The 15,694-nt window shown below is 37.7% G+C and overlaps 5 protein-coding genes across 5 annotated transcripts in view; 1 reads left to right on the top strand and 4 right to left on the bottom strand.

The window, feature by feature from the left end:
* The window catches only part of LOC123986301 (claudin-3-like), a 4,646-nt gene extending 2,322 nt beyond the window's left edge, over positions 1-2,324 (bottom strand). The window contains exon 1 of the mRNA XM_046074502.1: positions 1,855-2,324. Within this exon, the coding sequence (XP_045930458.1) occupies positions 1,855-2,324 (470 nt within the window). The remainder of the gene's footprint in view (positions 1-1,854) is intronic.
* The window catches only part of LOC123986306 (claudin-4-like), a 13,023-nt gene extending 7,028 nt beyond the window's left edge, over positions 1-5,995 (bottom strand). Inside the window, exon 1 of the mRNA XM_046074508.1 lies at positions 5,910-5,995. The gene's annotated coding sequence lies outside the window, so the exon portion shown is untranslated. The remainder of the gene's footprint in view (positions 1-5,909) is intronic.
* LOC123986304 (claudin-4-like) overlaps positions 1-6,017 on the bottom strand; it is a 21,404-nt gene extending 15,387 nt beyond the window's left edge. The window contains exon 1 of the mRNA XM_046074505.1: positions 5,910-6,017. The gene's annotated coding sequence lies outside the window, so the exon portion shown is untranslated. The remainder of the gene's footprint in view (positions 1-5,909) is intronic.
* LOC123986305 (claudin-4-like) lies at positions 3,174-4,321 on the bottom strand. Its single transcript, XM_046074506.1, has one exon. It carries the CDS (start codon positions 4,206-4,208, stop codon positions 3,585-3,587), a length of 624 nt encoding a protein of 207 aa, XP_045930462.1. The 5' UTR covers positions 4,209-4,321; the 3' UTR covers positions 3,174-3,584.
* Positions 6,018-14,011: 7,994 nt separating the features above from the next.
* On the top strand, positions 14,012-15,047 carry LOC123985826 (claudin-4-like). Its single transcript, XM_046073732.1, has one exon. The coding sequence runs from the start codon at positions 14,175-14,177 to the stop codon at positions 14,841-14,843; it is 669 nt and encodes a 222-aa protein (XP_045929688.1). The 5' UTR covers positions 14,012-14,174; the 3' UTR covers positions 14,844-15,047.
* Positions 15,048-15,694: the final 647 nt, after the last annotated feature.

The following is a 15,694-nucleotide window of genomic DNA, read 5'->3' as shown; positions in this document are numbered from 1 at the left end:
AAAAAAAGGGTCCAAAAGTTGTATCTCTGGAAGTCAGTAATGTCTTGCTGGAGAGATCCCCAAGAGTAAATGTTTAAGCAAGGCTGCAGTTGGTCTTTTATACACTTAACCTAGGAGCGGCTTGACACACACACACACTGTCACAAAAAACTGTGACGGGATGATCACCCCCATCTCCCCACTCCCACCCGTGGGCATGTGTCATCATGTCAGTTTTTTGCTCAGTTCAGTAATCAATGCAGAAAAAAAACACAAAAACAAGCACACTGTGACTAATAGGTACTGAGATCCGTTTAGCAGGCTTTAAAAAAATAGCACACATCAGCCACACCCTCAAAACTGTAGTATTGGTCAAGAGGTAAGTACTAGGTTTTTCTTTTGACATATTTTCTGTTATGTACTACGGTAACAGTGACAGAAAACACTGCTCTGCTGTTGTGAAGTGAAAGTCACACATCTACAAAATGTCCGCTTTTCAGGAACTGTGAACAGCTTTGTTTAAGGTTACTTAGTTAGTAACCTTAAACAAGTTAAGGTTAGTTAAATAGTTTTCATAATGTTGTTTCTTGTATGCTTTTATAATCTGTTAAATTACTGAGCTATAGCTGTCTATATAGATAAAAAAAATAGGCTAAAATCGTGGTACAAACCAAAAATGGATAAGACATACAGTTAATCAGTCCACTAGTTGCTTGGTCCCTGATGTTGAACGTTTGCTGTATGGCTGGTGTTGATGAACAGAAACCAGAAAGCAGATGCAAAGATCAAGACACAGGATGTGGCCGAATTAAGACACACAATCTGCACCACGATTAAAAAGAGAGATCAGTTTCAGCATTGATGGAGTGATGAGATACAGAAAGGCAGTCGAGACAACTATACTGTCACTTTGCACTTTAAATACATAAAACTACATGACCTATATTGTAGATACCCCTGTTGGGTAAACAAACTCAATTTTTCCCACACCTTACCCAGTATTGTGCACAAAAAATCTTGCCCATCTGGTCCCTGGTGCTTGCTTTTTTCATTGAACACCTTATGACTTTGTTACAGGAAGTGATTTATCCTCTATCCTGTTTCCTATGGAAACTACACTGCAGTAACCTCCTCACACACTATGGATATACTGTATCATGTCTGCTGCATTGCTGCATTATCATCTCCTCTGCTTACAGTGTCGTTGATTTTAATTCCTTTATATAAATAAAGACATTTCCACTTTAATTTGTAGCGGAAATACCTCCAGAATGCAGGAAATTAAATGTTAAATGCTCCAATTTTCCCTAATCTGAGCCACTTTTCAACACAAATTGATGCCCTTGTTATTACTTGTTTAAATGTGGTAAGAACAGTTTAATTGGTACAGTTGTTAGCTCAATTATTTGTCAACTTTTTTCAAAAGACGCGTGACAGACAGGGACCAAGAGAGGAAGATGGCCCACAGAGACTTGTATGGGGCCCAGAATTTTGTGCTACACCCCTGCCGAGGGCCCTGCTGACACAACTAAATGGAATAAAGTCATTGTTTATGCTGTCAGTTGCACTTGCTTGACAAGATGTAAACTGTGAGAAAGGTCACTTAGACACATACACCAAATGCAATCTGGTGATAAGCTGTCATTACATGTTACATATACTTCATGTGACTATATATTTAAGCTTTGTAAGTCCATTTAGGAGGTTTTAACCAACTCATACATATAGTCTTGATGTGGACACTGACTTCACAGGTGTCAATTTGGGTATGAAGTGGGGGTGTTGGGGGGGCAGTTCCAACAAAGTACCCCCCCTCCAATCAGCAGCAGTGCAGCAGCTGCCCAGCCGATATACAGTGCCGCTCCTAATTCATACCTCTGAGGTTCAATCCCGAGCGGGTTGTAGAAGTTGATGATGGTGGAGTTGGCAGACCAGGAGACTGGAATGAGACAAAGCAACCCCGAGATGATGAACCAAACTCCAGCCAGGATGCAAGCCTTCGCCTTGGATCGCTCCTCCTCAATGAAATTAGTACATTTTCCACCAGCGATTGAAAAGATCACTCCAAATATTCCAGTCAGGATGGAGATGATGATCATGGCACGAGCTGCCTGCAGGTCCTGGGGCAGGGCCATCATTGAGTCATACACCTTGCACTGCATCTGGCCTGTACTCATCACCACACAGTTCATCCACATGCCCTGCCAGATGATCTGAGCTGTGATGATGTTAGCTCCGATGAAAGCAGTGACCTTCCACATGGGCAAGACGCACACCACAATCACCATGAACCAGCCAATTAAAGCCATCAACATACCAAATATCTGAATCCCCTGAGAAACCATTTTGCCAGCTTTGTTCCTCTTATCTTCAAATCCAAAAAGAAAGACAAGTGGAATGATGTATGCTTGTATTTATAGCTTGTTTTGTTAGAACACACAGAAATGAGGTTATGTGATACCATTGTCCCATTGGCTAGAAGGAGTTTACACACAAACAGAGACCCAGTGACCTTCTGCTCTGCTGACTTGCTAGAATCCAAAGCTTTAAGGTCAGGTACAAATAAAAGACACTGAAAACAATTAAGGAAATTTATTTTTAAAAAATAAGACTTCTGTGACATGGATTGAAGTTTCAGTTCTGAACGAGAATAAAAGCTAAAAACACTTAAAAAAAGTTATTCTCTTTACAGCTAGGGGCAGTGTTGGACAGGTAAAGTCGCAAAATTTAGGTTTCCTGTAAAAATCTCATCTCATAATTGATGATAATAGTAGGAAAAGACTACTTGATAAACAACCTTGTATTAGATGTGCATATAATGTAGAGTGTGTTTTGAGGCGTTTTACATACTCTATTAAAATGTTGTTATTCATATTACGTCTCAGTTAAGTTTAATTGTTTCACTCTTCTTTTGTCTGCCTACACTCTAAAATTAAAAAATATATATATAATTTCAGTGCAAAGCAATTAGGAGTATTGAGGTTTTGTTTTTGGTTGATAATATGTAGAATTTTGTATTACTTTTATAAAAGACAATCAGCTAAAATCCATGGATTTTCTATAGCAGAGCCCTATCCCATAATTTCTTTCTGTTTCTTCCATTTTAGCCTAAGATGAAGCTCTTTCAATACCATGTTATAAAATTTAAAAGAATGTCCAAAACATGATAATTCAATGTTGATGAAAAAATGTTTATTTACAGTTTCAGGCAGTCACATGAAAAACACTTAAAATGAAATGAAATATAAAATGACACAAATTAATGAAAGCTAGGTACAGTTTTACAATTCAAATAACCAAAGTAATGTGTCAAATGTTGTTCCAATGTGTATATTTTTCACTCCCACTGAGTGGGTATTTTGTCACTCAGTCCGCATACAGTTTTTTGGGTGTGGTGCACATCTCTTTATCTTAGCACTGATTAAACATATACTAAATTGCTGTAACTCAACATGAAAGTATCAAATTAAATTTCGATCACAATAAAATCACTGTGAAATTCAAATCATACTTGTTGTGACAATATGAATCAATAGTATGGACCACAAAGCAATTGATTCAAGTCCTTTTCAGTCTCTTCGTCTTGTCATTTGGCTTTTCCCTCCTCAGACATAGCCCTTAGATGCAGTTGAACGGGGAGCTGAGTACTTGGCAGAGTGGTTATCCTTGGGAGGGCAGTTGGAACAGAGGAGTCCACCACCCAGGATGAGGAGGCCAGCAGAACCCCAGCCAATGAAGAGAGCAGCTCCAAGCTCCATTTTCTGAGAGCTCACCAGTAACGGGTTGTAGAAATCCCTGATGATGGTGTTTGCTGTCCAGCACACAGGAATGAGGCACATAACACCGGCAATAATGAAGACCACACCAGATGTCATGCCAATTTTGGCTTTGGGGCCCTCGTCCTCCACGCAGTTGGTGCATTTGCCCCCTGCGATGGCCAGGAGGATGCCGAGGATACCGACAAGGATAGCGATAATGATGAGGGCGCGGGCAGCCTGGAGGTCACTGGAAAGGGCCAACATTGAGTCATAAACCTTGCACTGCATCTGCCCTGTGCTCTGGACCACACAGGACATCCAGATGCCCTCCCAAGTGGTTTGAGCAGTGACAATGTTCTGACCGATGAAGGCTGTCACTTTCCACTGCGGCAAGGCGCAGACAATGATGCTACCTATCCAGCCAATAATGCACAGGGCAGTGCCCAACATCTGAAGAGCAGCTGACACCATATCTCCTCAGGAAGCTTCTCGCACAGTTGTCCAAAAAAAAGGGTCCAAAAGTTGTATCTCTGGAAGTCAGTAATGTCTTGCTGGAGAGATCCCCAAGAGTAAATGTTTAAGCAAGGCTGCAGTTGGTCTTTTATACACTTAACCTAGGAGCGGCTTGACACACACACACACTGTCACAAAAAACTGTGACGGGATGATCACCTCCATCTCCCCACTCCCAGCCGTGGGCATGTGTCATCATGTCAGTTTTTTGCTCAGTTTAGTAATCAATGCAGAAAAAAAACAATAAAACAAGCACACTGTGACTAATAGGTACTGAGATCCGTTTAGCAGGCTTTAAAAAAATAGCACACATCAGCCACACCCTCAAAACTGTAGTATTGGTCATGAGGTAAGTACTAGGTTTTTCTTTTGACATATTTTCTGTTATGTACTACGGTAACAGTGACAGAAAACACTGCTGTGCTGTTGTGAAGTGAAAGTCACACATCTTCAAAATGTCCTTTTCAGGAACTGTGAACAGCTTTGTTTAAGGTTACTTAGTTAGTAACCTTAAACAAGTTAAGGTTAGTTAAGTAGTTTTCATAATTCTTCCTAGATTTAAATATTGTACTTTTCAGGCTGTTGAGGATCACATAGTATATCATTTGTAATTTAAATGAAAGATTTCAGGGTTTTCATCAAACATTGATTACTGGTTAAGCAGGGAATGTGTGTTTTCTACCTTCTTATGTCAATACAAGACACTCATTTTAGTCAAGTTAAATCTGTCATTTTCACTTTTTAATGGAAGCCTAAAAAGTGAAAATGAACGTATAACTTGACTAAAATGCCTTTAATTAAAAACAAAGAACTCTCAAGTTTAGATTTTTTGAAAAATAACAAAAAAAACTTTTGTCAGGATTTGGCTAATGATGTAGTCAAGTAACCTTGGTCTACGTTGGTATATGATCTTTTCAGATGTGGGATTTTCAGTCTGAGACAAAGGCAGAAAACACAAACTACATTTTTCCACATTTGCCCAATTGTACTGACTGAAAATTGTACGAGTGAAAAACTATGTCAGAATATGTAGGCCTATGTAAGTGCATAAAAATACAATTTTCTTCCTTACATCACAGTTTCTTAGTTTTATATATAATATTTAGTACACAGAATTTCACTACTGTGAAAATTACTAAACTAGTTGAAGCCAAACTTGTGGCTCCTATTGCAGCTATGCAAAAAAGCATTACAACTGCTGATGTCACAAACATTAAATTGGGCATATTGTTAAACTTTTAATTTTTAACAACTTATGTTGTCCTTAATAAATAAATAAGTCACTCTGATAAACTATAAACTACAGAATGCAGCTGGTTGGGTAAATGCTCAAACCATTCTGATATCAGTCCTAGTGCACAAACAAAGCAGTAAAGTACATATTACATCCATATGGAATTAATTGATTACACTGATTTAAACAGGCCTACTCACACAGTGGTGTAACAAAATAGCATTGCTGGCACAACGTAAGGACATGCCCATAAAAATATTTCCGTAATGAGACCTCAAGATTTTTAATAATGATGTCATTCAATGATTGATCAATGATTGTTTTCTTATGAGCCCTATTTGTTCAGTCAGAATAGAAGTATTTTATATGAGCATGCATGAACAGAAAACATGTACTGCAGCTGAAAAAAAGAGATCAAAGCTGACCTTGCAGGGATACCAGGTTTGTCTTGGGAGAAAAACGTGCACTCTGCAGTCCAGGGCTCCCACTTGATTTATCGATAGTTTTCCACAGCAGCGGGAAGACAGCAAGAGGGAGATGTTGGGGAAATGGCAAACACTATGCCAAGTGATTCCAGTTGACAGACTGTTGCAAAAAGAGGGAATAGTGAGATGGGGCAAAGAGAGGTAGAGAGAGAATCAGATTGTTTCTGAAATGAATAGAGGTAGTGTTCAAGAGCCAAAAGTGCTGTTAGGACTATAATGCCTCTATTTTATCCAAGGTAGGATCATTAAAGCTACTTCAGCCTGGCTATGGAGATTGGGTTCCACACGCAAGGAGGCAGTGAGGAATTTCCACAATTAAGAATCTGAGGAGAGATGGTTTCACATTGAGATGAGTGCTGATATGCAGATCCTGATAGGCCTCAGAGAGGCCACAATGACATGTCTAATGTAACTGAAAAAGTAACATTTTGTAAACAAGGTACTAATACACATGCAAAAACTACAAAGAACTGTATCAGATACTGAATAATCTCGTATGTGTTTCATTTAAAAAAATCAGATTGACAGTGAAGAAAGTCATTCTAATACTGTATGTGGAACTCAGTGTTTTTGAAAGTAAATAGTGTGAAAAGTGTTGAGATTTCAGTGTTCAGTTGATATATTTTACTAAAGTAATTAATGCTGAAAAAACTGTAAAACTGTAATGAAGTGCTAAAGTTTTCACATTGAGGCAAATTTGGGAAAGGGAACAGTTCAAATTTTGCAGCAACAGGTAGAAGACTTGACTCCAGCAGCCGTGAGAAAATGCCAAAGGGAGCTGAAGTGACAAGTGTCAGCAGGTAGTCGGAGGCAAGCCCAGGCTTCGCAGTAACGACTGACTTTGGCTCTCACTCAAATTTCCAACCCTTCAGTTGAACTAGCTGGTTCAGCGGGCAGTGCAGACAAGAGTTCTAGTTTTTCAATTTACAATTAAAATACACATGTATAGACATCTAGAAATACTACAGCCATTTTAAATGTGCAAGGGGTGACTACAAGGGAGAATTTCCGATTCACAGTTTAAAAACTGGGTAGCAAAAAGTAGTGGTTGTAAAGTTTACACTGTGTTCAAAAGGTTATAAAGGTTGTATTTTTGTATTTGATGAAGGGATGTGCCTCTGGCTCATGAAAAGAGAAATATCTTGTGACAATAATTGTCCTTTGTGACAATGTTTTGGTTTTTCAAGAGACAAAAATAGTTTCATGGATCAGAGGAAAAGATGTTTGTGTATCGGTGGACCAAGTCTTTATTTGGCGAGTGATGTCATCACAACAAGCCCTGGGGCCATTGTTCAGGAACAGTCACAGTTTCAGTGTGTGGTTTAAGCACGGTCAGTATCTCTGTGGGATCTTCAGTGAGTCATGAGTGTGCGGACATGACACATTATCATATGACTAACAGGAACCTAAAGTCTTCAAGGGTCTGCAGAAGTGATGATTTGAAGAGGTCTTTTAGAGAAGATCTGTACAGTCACTTTTTGTTCTACTTTGTTTTCAAGACAAAATGGCTCAGATCTCTTAGAGTTGATTTTTGTTACGTTGGCAATGTAGGACTCCTTCTGTTGCAGATCTCATCTCATGCAAGTCAGGATATATGCCATTTTGGTTGTGAAATCAGGGAGTGACTGAGGGTTTGTGTTTTGGCCTGGGGACATTTCAGTTCCTCCTCTGCGTGCACTATTAGCAAAAGGGATTCGGTCTTTTGGGGTTTTAAACAAAATACATCAACAACTTTTGCTTCCTAAGTTTTTATTAATAATGTGTTACTTCCTAATACATGTCGTTTACATCATCCATTACTAGATTTCACTCTATGGGCTTTAACAATTTGTACTTATTTTTCAACATTAACACACACCAAGTAAACACAATCTAAAGAAATAAAGGTTTGAATTAAAGGTAGAGAGAATTGGTCACTAAGAATATTCTAATAGTTGTTAGTATCTAGGAAAGTGTATAACCTACTAACAGTAGGCACCAGTATCTCATGGAAACCGGTCGGACTCGCTCCCGCTCTCACGACAGGTGAATGTTTAGCAAGGTGCTGTGCAAGTGGCTACATGTATATTTCCAGGATATGCTCTAATGAAGTTGCACCTGCAGCGCATAGTGAACTCCCTAAATAACCATGTTTTGTGTGGATACAAACTGTAATCATTACAGCGGTCCTTTGTGGCTCTGTTTGTTACATAAAGCGTTAAGCCACCAACACGGTTGGTTGGTAAGGTTGAGGGTTTGAATCCCACTGAGGTCACATACAGTAAAAATCTCACACCTTAGGTTGGTGGTTCTGAAGTTTTGAATCTGAACATGTCAGGCAAGTGAAACAACAGTACATAGTTATATATTAAGCAACTGTTTCACTGGTGTTCCATTAATGAGCAAAGTCGTAGTAAAATGTATTTTAACAACAAAGTAGAAAATCTTCTCCAAAGCTATGCATGTACTTTGAATGAATAAAATGTATTTAAATGTGAAACTTGTCTTTCTACATCTTTTTGTTGAACTCAGGCAATGTCACATGTAAAGGTCTTTCTTGATATCTGTTGTGTTTTTTTCTGCTAGTGAAATATTACCACATATTTGTGTGAATAGTACCATAGTGACAGAAGAAAACTGTAATTATGGGTGGTGTATGGTAACAATTTTCCACAAACGGCCAAAATAGAGCCGTTTGTGGAAAATGTGCTACCAGGGGTGTTGATCAGGTGTGAAATTGTATGCTTAGTTAGCTGCCACTGCATAAAGGTTAAAAATCTCCCTTGTCCTCCAACAAATACAAGTGGGTTCCAGGATGCATTAGCCAATCATGTCCGCTGTTATGATTCAAACTGGTTTATCTGACTTGGTCTGGCAATCCACAGATTTGTCTTCTGGCTGTCTGGTGTTCCAAGACACAAAAATGTTTTTCCTTGGAAGTAGGAGGTGCACTGTTGCTATCAGAGGTTCTAAGTAAGAACTCCCTAATACTGAGCACTCCTTACAAAGGGAAAGCTGCCAGCATAAATAAAAACTAAAGAGAGATAACTACATTTGATAGATATTGTAGTGCCTTGTGTTTTGGGCACTGAAAAGCTCACCCTGTTAAGAATCCCTTTAACCTGCAATACTTTTATAATAATAGTACTATAATAATAATAATCTATATTTATCTGGCACAAACTCAAGTGCTTCACACAAGGCAACAATTAAAATCTACAAATTATAAAATCAGAAACAAAACACATAATTCCAGTATGTATGATAGAAAATGCCTTTAAAAATAAATTAAATAGAAATTAAATAAAATAAAAACTCGAGAAAAATCTGGATAAACTCCACAATAAAAGACTTTATGAAGAAAACATGTTGTTGACTCAGCCAACCTGATTTTTGTGTATCCAAACAGACACAACTGAAATCCTAAAGAAGGGTGTTGCTACCTGTGTTTTGAGAAAAACCACACAACAGAGGTAGAATGCAATAGTGGCTCCCTCTGCCTGTAAAAATATACATTTACAGTAATAACAGTAATAGTTTCTTGAAAGGGTTGTTGTGTTAGGTTTCCTAAGTGTATCCCAGAATGCACTGCATGCACACTGTATGCATTGACCTCCCTCTGTAATCTGAGCAAACCTTTTAACCATCTCTTTCTATTTATTCACCTTTGTTTTATATAAAAGCCAATTAACAGCATTTCTCAAAGCTAATTCTTGGATTAAACAGTTTTTGGGAATTTTTATTACATTAAATTAAATTTTTAATTTTGGTTGTATACATACAGCATGAAAAGCAGGATTTTCCCTAAACCCTAAACTTTCATTCTGCAGTGGATGTTATCATGTAAAAGCAGTCACCTTTGGTGCTTGGTGAATTTAGGTCTTCTCTCAGAAAGCCAACACATGTAGAAATGCCTTTAAGTTGTATTATCAAAAACAGTCACTCAAGCTGAAGTTGATAAAGCGGAAAAAAAAGCCACATTTTCTGAACTGAAACTTATTTTTCTTGCTGATGTATAGTTTTTTTTCTTCCTCTATGGTACTATGCACGCAAGACTGTGGTAATATTTCACCACTCTGAGTACACAAACAAAAAGATTTTTTTTACATGAAGTACATCTGACATTGACAGTACAAAAACATGTAGAAAGACATGTTTCATTAAAATACATTATGTTCATACAAAGTACATGCAGAATGTTTGTTAAGATTTTCTTCTCCATTGTTAAAATACCTTTAACAATACCTTTAACTATGCTGATTGTTCCTAATTGATTATTGCTGAAACATTTGCTTAATAAACATGTATTGTTGTTTCATTTGATAAGTTCAGATTTAAAACTTCAGAATCGCCATGAAGTGTGAGATTTTTACTGTACGTGACATCAGTGGGATCCAAATCCACAACCTTAGTGTTGGTAGCTTAATGCTACAGAGTCACAAAGGACCACTTCAATTATTACAGTTTGTACAAAACAAAGCTGTAAAGTACATTCATAATTGCATTGCTAATTTCACGTGGTAGTAAACTTAATTGGTAAACATATATTGTTAAAGGGTGTGTGACCATTTGCAGTTCTTTTTAACATGGAGCAGAATAGACAAGGCAAGTGGAATCAATCAGAGAGCTCCTCGACAGGATCAGAAAGTTGGGTAAGGCCGCCATCAGAGAGGACAGGCTCAGAGTTACATTTGATTAGACAAAGCTAAATGTTGCACTACTATAAAATACTGTGAAGGTTTGTCTATGTGCGTAGTTTTTGGAAAAAGCTGTTGTTTAGAACTGTAATCTGAGTGTAAAGCAGGAAATGTGCTTTAGCAGAAATGGTTCAGGAGATTGGTACATGAATCACAGATTGTGGTCATTGTGTCTCAAGTACTAGCTTGGCTGAACATTTTCAATATGTCATATCAATTTCAACAGTATAAAGTCACACATTATGAAGTTATACATTGCAAGAGATTGGACAGGATTCACAGTTCCGTTTTTACTGTTCGTACTATAATTTGTTGTCAGCTGATATCATTGTTATACAGAAAAGAAAAATAAAGCACTGTATGGCATTGCACAACTGAAGAAATTACAAAATTAGCAATGTAAGCATGTGAAACACTCCTTAGGCTGATGTGGATATCTTCATCAATTACAATAAGGAGAAAATTACAGAAAAAATTTAAAATCTCTCTCGCTCTCTCGCTCTCTCGCTCTCTCTCTCAATTCAATTCAAATTAGCTTTATTGGCATGAATGTAATAACAACATTGCCAAAGCATCATATATACAACATAAAAACAATCAGCCCCATACATTTCATTAAACAATTAAAGCGTAAAGTAATCAAAGTTTATGTGTGTTTGTGTTTAAAAAAAAAAGAAAAAAAAGAAATATTAAAAATTAAAATAAATAAATAAAACAGTTAGCGTGTGTGTGTTTGTGTGTGTGTGTGTGTTAAAAAATAAAAATTTATTAAAAATAAAATAAATAAATAAAACAGTAAGCGTGTGTGTGTGTGTGTTAAAAAATATATTAAAAATAAAATAAATAAATAAAACAGTAAGCGAGTGTGTGTGTGTGTGTGTTTGTTAAAAAATAAAAATATATTAAAAATAAAATAAATAAATGAAACAGTAAAGTGTGTGTGTGTATATATTATAGACAAAAAATTTTTAAAAAATTAAAAGAATTAATTGATTAACAAAATAATAATAATAATAAATAAAAAGAAAAAAGAAATCAGTATTAAATGTAAAAACAAAACACTTACTAAAATATCAAATGATCAAAATAATAATAATTTGAAAATCTGTGCAATTATTTGTTAGTCTGAGTCTCTCTCTCTCCCTCTCTCTCTCTCTCTCTATACATATATATATTTATATATAAATATATATACGCACACACACACACACACACACACACAAACACACACATATGTGAGTATGTACACCAAGTGGCGTATATTATTTACATTGCACTATTGACTGCTCACAGTGTACTGTGTATGGTATTGTGTGTATCGGGTGAATGGTCTGAGGGCTGTGTTGCTACTGTAGTATGTTGTGATTTGTTGTTGTCTATTCTTATTTTGCCTATGCACCATGATCTGTACTAAAGAACATTTTGTTCAGCTATATACTTGAATGCAAAGAATGACAATAAAGTTTGACTTTAATTAACTTTGATTTTGACAATGTGTTCAGCCATTTTCCATTTAGTGATGAGGATATGCAATGAACAATTGCCTAGATGTTTTGGGGGGGAAGACTATTCAACAGAGAACCGCTATAATACATTGTGTTCAGCATGACATAGCCAATTGATAATGTAGGAAACAGCAGACAATTGTACAGCATTTGCAAAATGTTCAAAACAATGAGAAATTGCTTTTATGATGTGCACAAGTGACAAGATGATGCGGGGGATGAACATGCAGTTTTGAGAATTTCAATTCTGATCTGAGAAGTGCACAACAGTAAAGCGACTGAGAAAAATTATAACACTAACAGTCATTCTTTAAGCATTATTTCTAAAACCATTAAACTTGTAGCCAAATAATTTACCAAGTGTGCCAAACTGAACGCACATTCTCTGCTTCGGTGCATTCTCAGTCAAATCAAATCAAATTTGAAAAGTAGAAATTTTAAAGTAGAAGTTTTAGATTGAGCATGGCAGTGTTTCACTAGTTGAAACAGAATTTGAACCGTGTGTGCCATACGGTGACAAAATTGGGTTTTTATAAATTATTGCATATTGAATGAAATGTTTAATTTTGCAAACTATCTGAGGTGTTGTGTGAATAGTTGTGTGAATTGTGTGTAGTGTTTTGACAAAATGAGGCTTGTTTTCAAAATCGGGCTTAAGCATTCAAAAAACCTGTAATTTGTGTATAACAAGTAAAACTGCTTCAAGTGCTTATTCAAAGAAGTTTGTGTGTACTGTATTGATACAAAAACACAATTTGACATTTTTGTTTGTCTATGGGTTTAAACACAGATAGGAGAGACCCTCTGACCCCAAGTGACCTCTGTTAATTAGAGGAAAGCCTGTAATGACACAGAGCTCGTAGGTCAGCCAACCTCAACAGGCCTGTTGTTTTCAAACAGCAAGATATTTAGAAGACATTCAGACCTGTTGAAGTATCCTTTGAGTCATTTAGTATTCAGCACGACAAAAGGCTGATGTTGACTCAGAGAGAGACTGAGCTGTGATTCAGTGTTTTTGAATATTCAGAAGCAAGAACGCTCTTTCATTTTCGAGAGAGGTGGTCCTTTTGCACCTCACTTTGTCCTTTTTTGTTTTTACCATTTACCATTCCTAAATCCCAGTCTCTATTTATGGTTTGAGGTTTGCATTGGTGTGTCCCATGGAGATTCAAAAGAGTTTCTTTTATGTTAGGTCAACGAATACCAGGCTGATACACTCAATGCATTTAAGTTTATTAAACTATTTAACCATATATCCTGCATTTGAAAAAAAAACACCTCAAATGACTCTGACAATGAGGCCTGTTAGCTCAAACCCAGTGTGTTTTTTTTTCTCCCAGGAGGGATTAAGTAGCTGACCAACAAAAACAAAGCCTGTCATTGTTGCTCTTTTTTTCTCGGATGGAGATCTCATTCAGATGGTGATTCAGCGTTCTTTTCAAGGTTGTCACATGTCACAAATAGGGATACATATACTCTTTCTCAAATTAAAAATACCCAAAAGGAACTCTGTTACAAGCATCTTTATATAGTATAGTAAAACATGAACTGAGTACATAAATGATTGCTGCAGGCATTTCTTCTGTGTAAATGTGGTTTGAACACTTCAGAATCAATATGTATTTAATATATTTACTTTTATCTAAGACTGTGCAGGTACTTGAAAAAAAATATGTTTTCAGAAAGAATATTGATTTTTCCTGGTTTGCCATGTGATACCAAATTCAGTTAAACAAAATGTATTTTAAATATGAAAGTGTAATTGTAGTTTGAAAGTAAACATGATGCCACCTGAAGCTGACTCCACCTTCAGTTATCTAAGCTGTATAAAGAAGGTAGAAGCCGTTTCTTCCCTCTCACTTTCTCTCTCACTAAAAGTCTTACGCAGGACTTGACTGAGCCAGCGGGATCCGATATCGCCTTCATCTCAGGAGGGTTGAGCCTGTGGACACAGAGGGCCTTCTATCCCACAGAGCCCTGGAAGAGAGTCTTGTTCAGCTCCTTCTTCATCCCCAGCTCCAACTATGTACTCTGCAGGAGTGGAGATCCTTGGGATGATCCTGGCAGTGGCCGGGTGGCTGGGGGTAATGGTAGCCTGCGGTTTGCCCATGTGGCGGGTGGCTGCTTACATCGGTCAGAACATTGTCATCTCCCAAGTGATTTGGGAAGGCTTGTGGATGAACTGTTCAGTGCAGAGCACAGGCCAGATGCACTGCAGAGTGCACGACTCCATGCTGGGGCTGCCAGTGGACCTGCAAGCCGCGCGTGCCTTGGTCATTGTCTCCATGGTACTGTGCATTGTGGGCATCGGCCTGTCAGTGGCAGGTGCCAAGTGCACCAACTGTAGCCGGGATGTGAGCAGTAAACCAAGGCTTGTGGTGGCTGCTGGCATAACCTTCGTGGTGGCTGGACTGCTGCTGCTTGTGGCTGTGTCCTGGACCGCGCATGCCATCGTCGTAGACTTTTATGACCCGCTGTTGGAGGAGACGGGGAAGAGGGAGTTTGGTAATGCTCTGTACTTTGGATGGGCTGCCTCCTGCTTGCTCATCCTAGGTGGAGCCCTACTCTGTTGCTCCTGTCCACCCAAAGCAGCTCCAGCACCGAGTGGTGGTGGCGCCATGCCTCCCCGGATTGAATACTCACCTGTCAAGACTGTGTCAGTCAATGCATACACCAGAAGAGACTATGTCTGAATATATGACATGTGGGTGCAGATGAAGATACAGTGACGATTGTTAGCAAATTTGTATGTGGATGTTTGGTTGCATAGATGTTAATGCAGCATCTTAGGCTTGGACATAAAGAATGAATCACTGATGCATATTTCCTATTTCATGAAGTGTTTTTTGACCGTTTTTCTGTAGTGGTGGGCATCATATGTTGCTTTTAATATTTTCATCAAATAAAATGCTTTTTGCTTAGATTTGTAGATTCTAGCTTTTTTCTAAGAATTAAGTTGGTGTCTGATCATAAATATATTCACACAGTGTCTATGCAGATTATTTCTGATTAAAGCAACTTTTTATGTGATTATAAATAAAAGAACAAAACATGTTCCATTATTTACTAATTTTCATGTATTCTAAAAAGTGGAGTTCGTAATTCAGCACTTTCATGCCACAGAATCAGAAATGTAGAGCCAGAAAAGCATGCTTAAATTAAGTGTAACATGAGTTATTTGATATGCAGACACAGATGCCAGCTGTAGAGTTTGACCAATAATGGCATTACTGGCGCTTGTAGAAATTAGGTATTTTATGTCAATTTAATTTGAGGATTGAAACAATGGGTGGCTTGTTTCAGAAGAGCACCTTATGCTTCCCCTCCATTGTAGCTTGGCCTTCATTTGCGAGAGTGAAACTGAGTCTGAGATAAAAGTCTCCATCTGCAAGGGGATGTAACCTGCACTGTAATTGAGTCCAAACTGAGCCACAAAGGTCCTTTTGATCCGATGGTATGCAACTGTTTTCCTCCCTACCCAGGTGGTATTCACTAGAATAAAGTGTATTTAAATGTTCAAAATGTCACTTGTCACGGCAAAACA

Source organism: Micropterus dolomieu, linkage group LG17, assembly GCF_021292245.1.
Source record: "Micropterus dolomieu isolate WLL.071019.BEF.003 ecotype Adirondacks linkage group LG17, ASM2129224v1, whole genome shotgun sequence".
Classification (NCBI taxonomy): Eukaryota; Metazoa; Chordata; class Actinopteri; order Centrarchiformes; family Centrarchidae; genus Micropterus; species Micropterus dolomieu.
This window is presented reverse-complemented; position numbering and strand designations above follow the sequence as displayed.

Bases quoted from the DNA above. Each gene is read 5' to 3' on its own strand.
- LOC123986305 (XM_046074506.1), bottom strand. From the start codon at position 4,208: ATGGTGTCAGCTGCTCTTCAGATGTTGGGCACTGCCCTGTGCATTATT.
- LOC123985826 (XM_046073732.1), top strand. From the start codon at position 14,175: ATGTACTCTGCAGGAGTGGAGATCCTTGGGATGATCCTGGCAGTGGCC.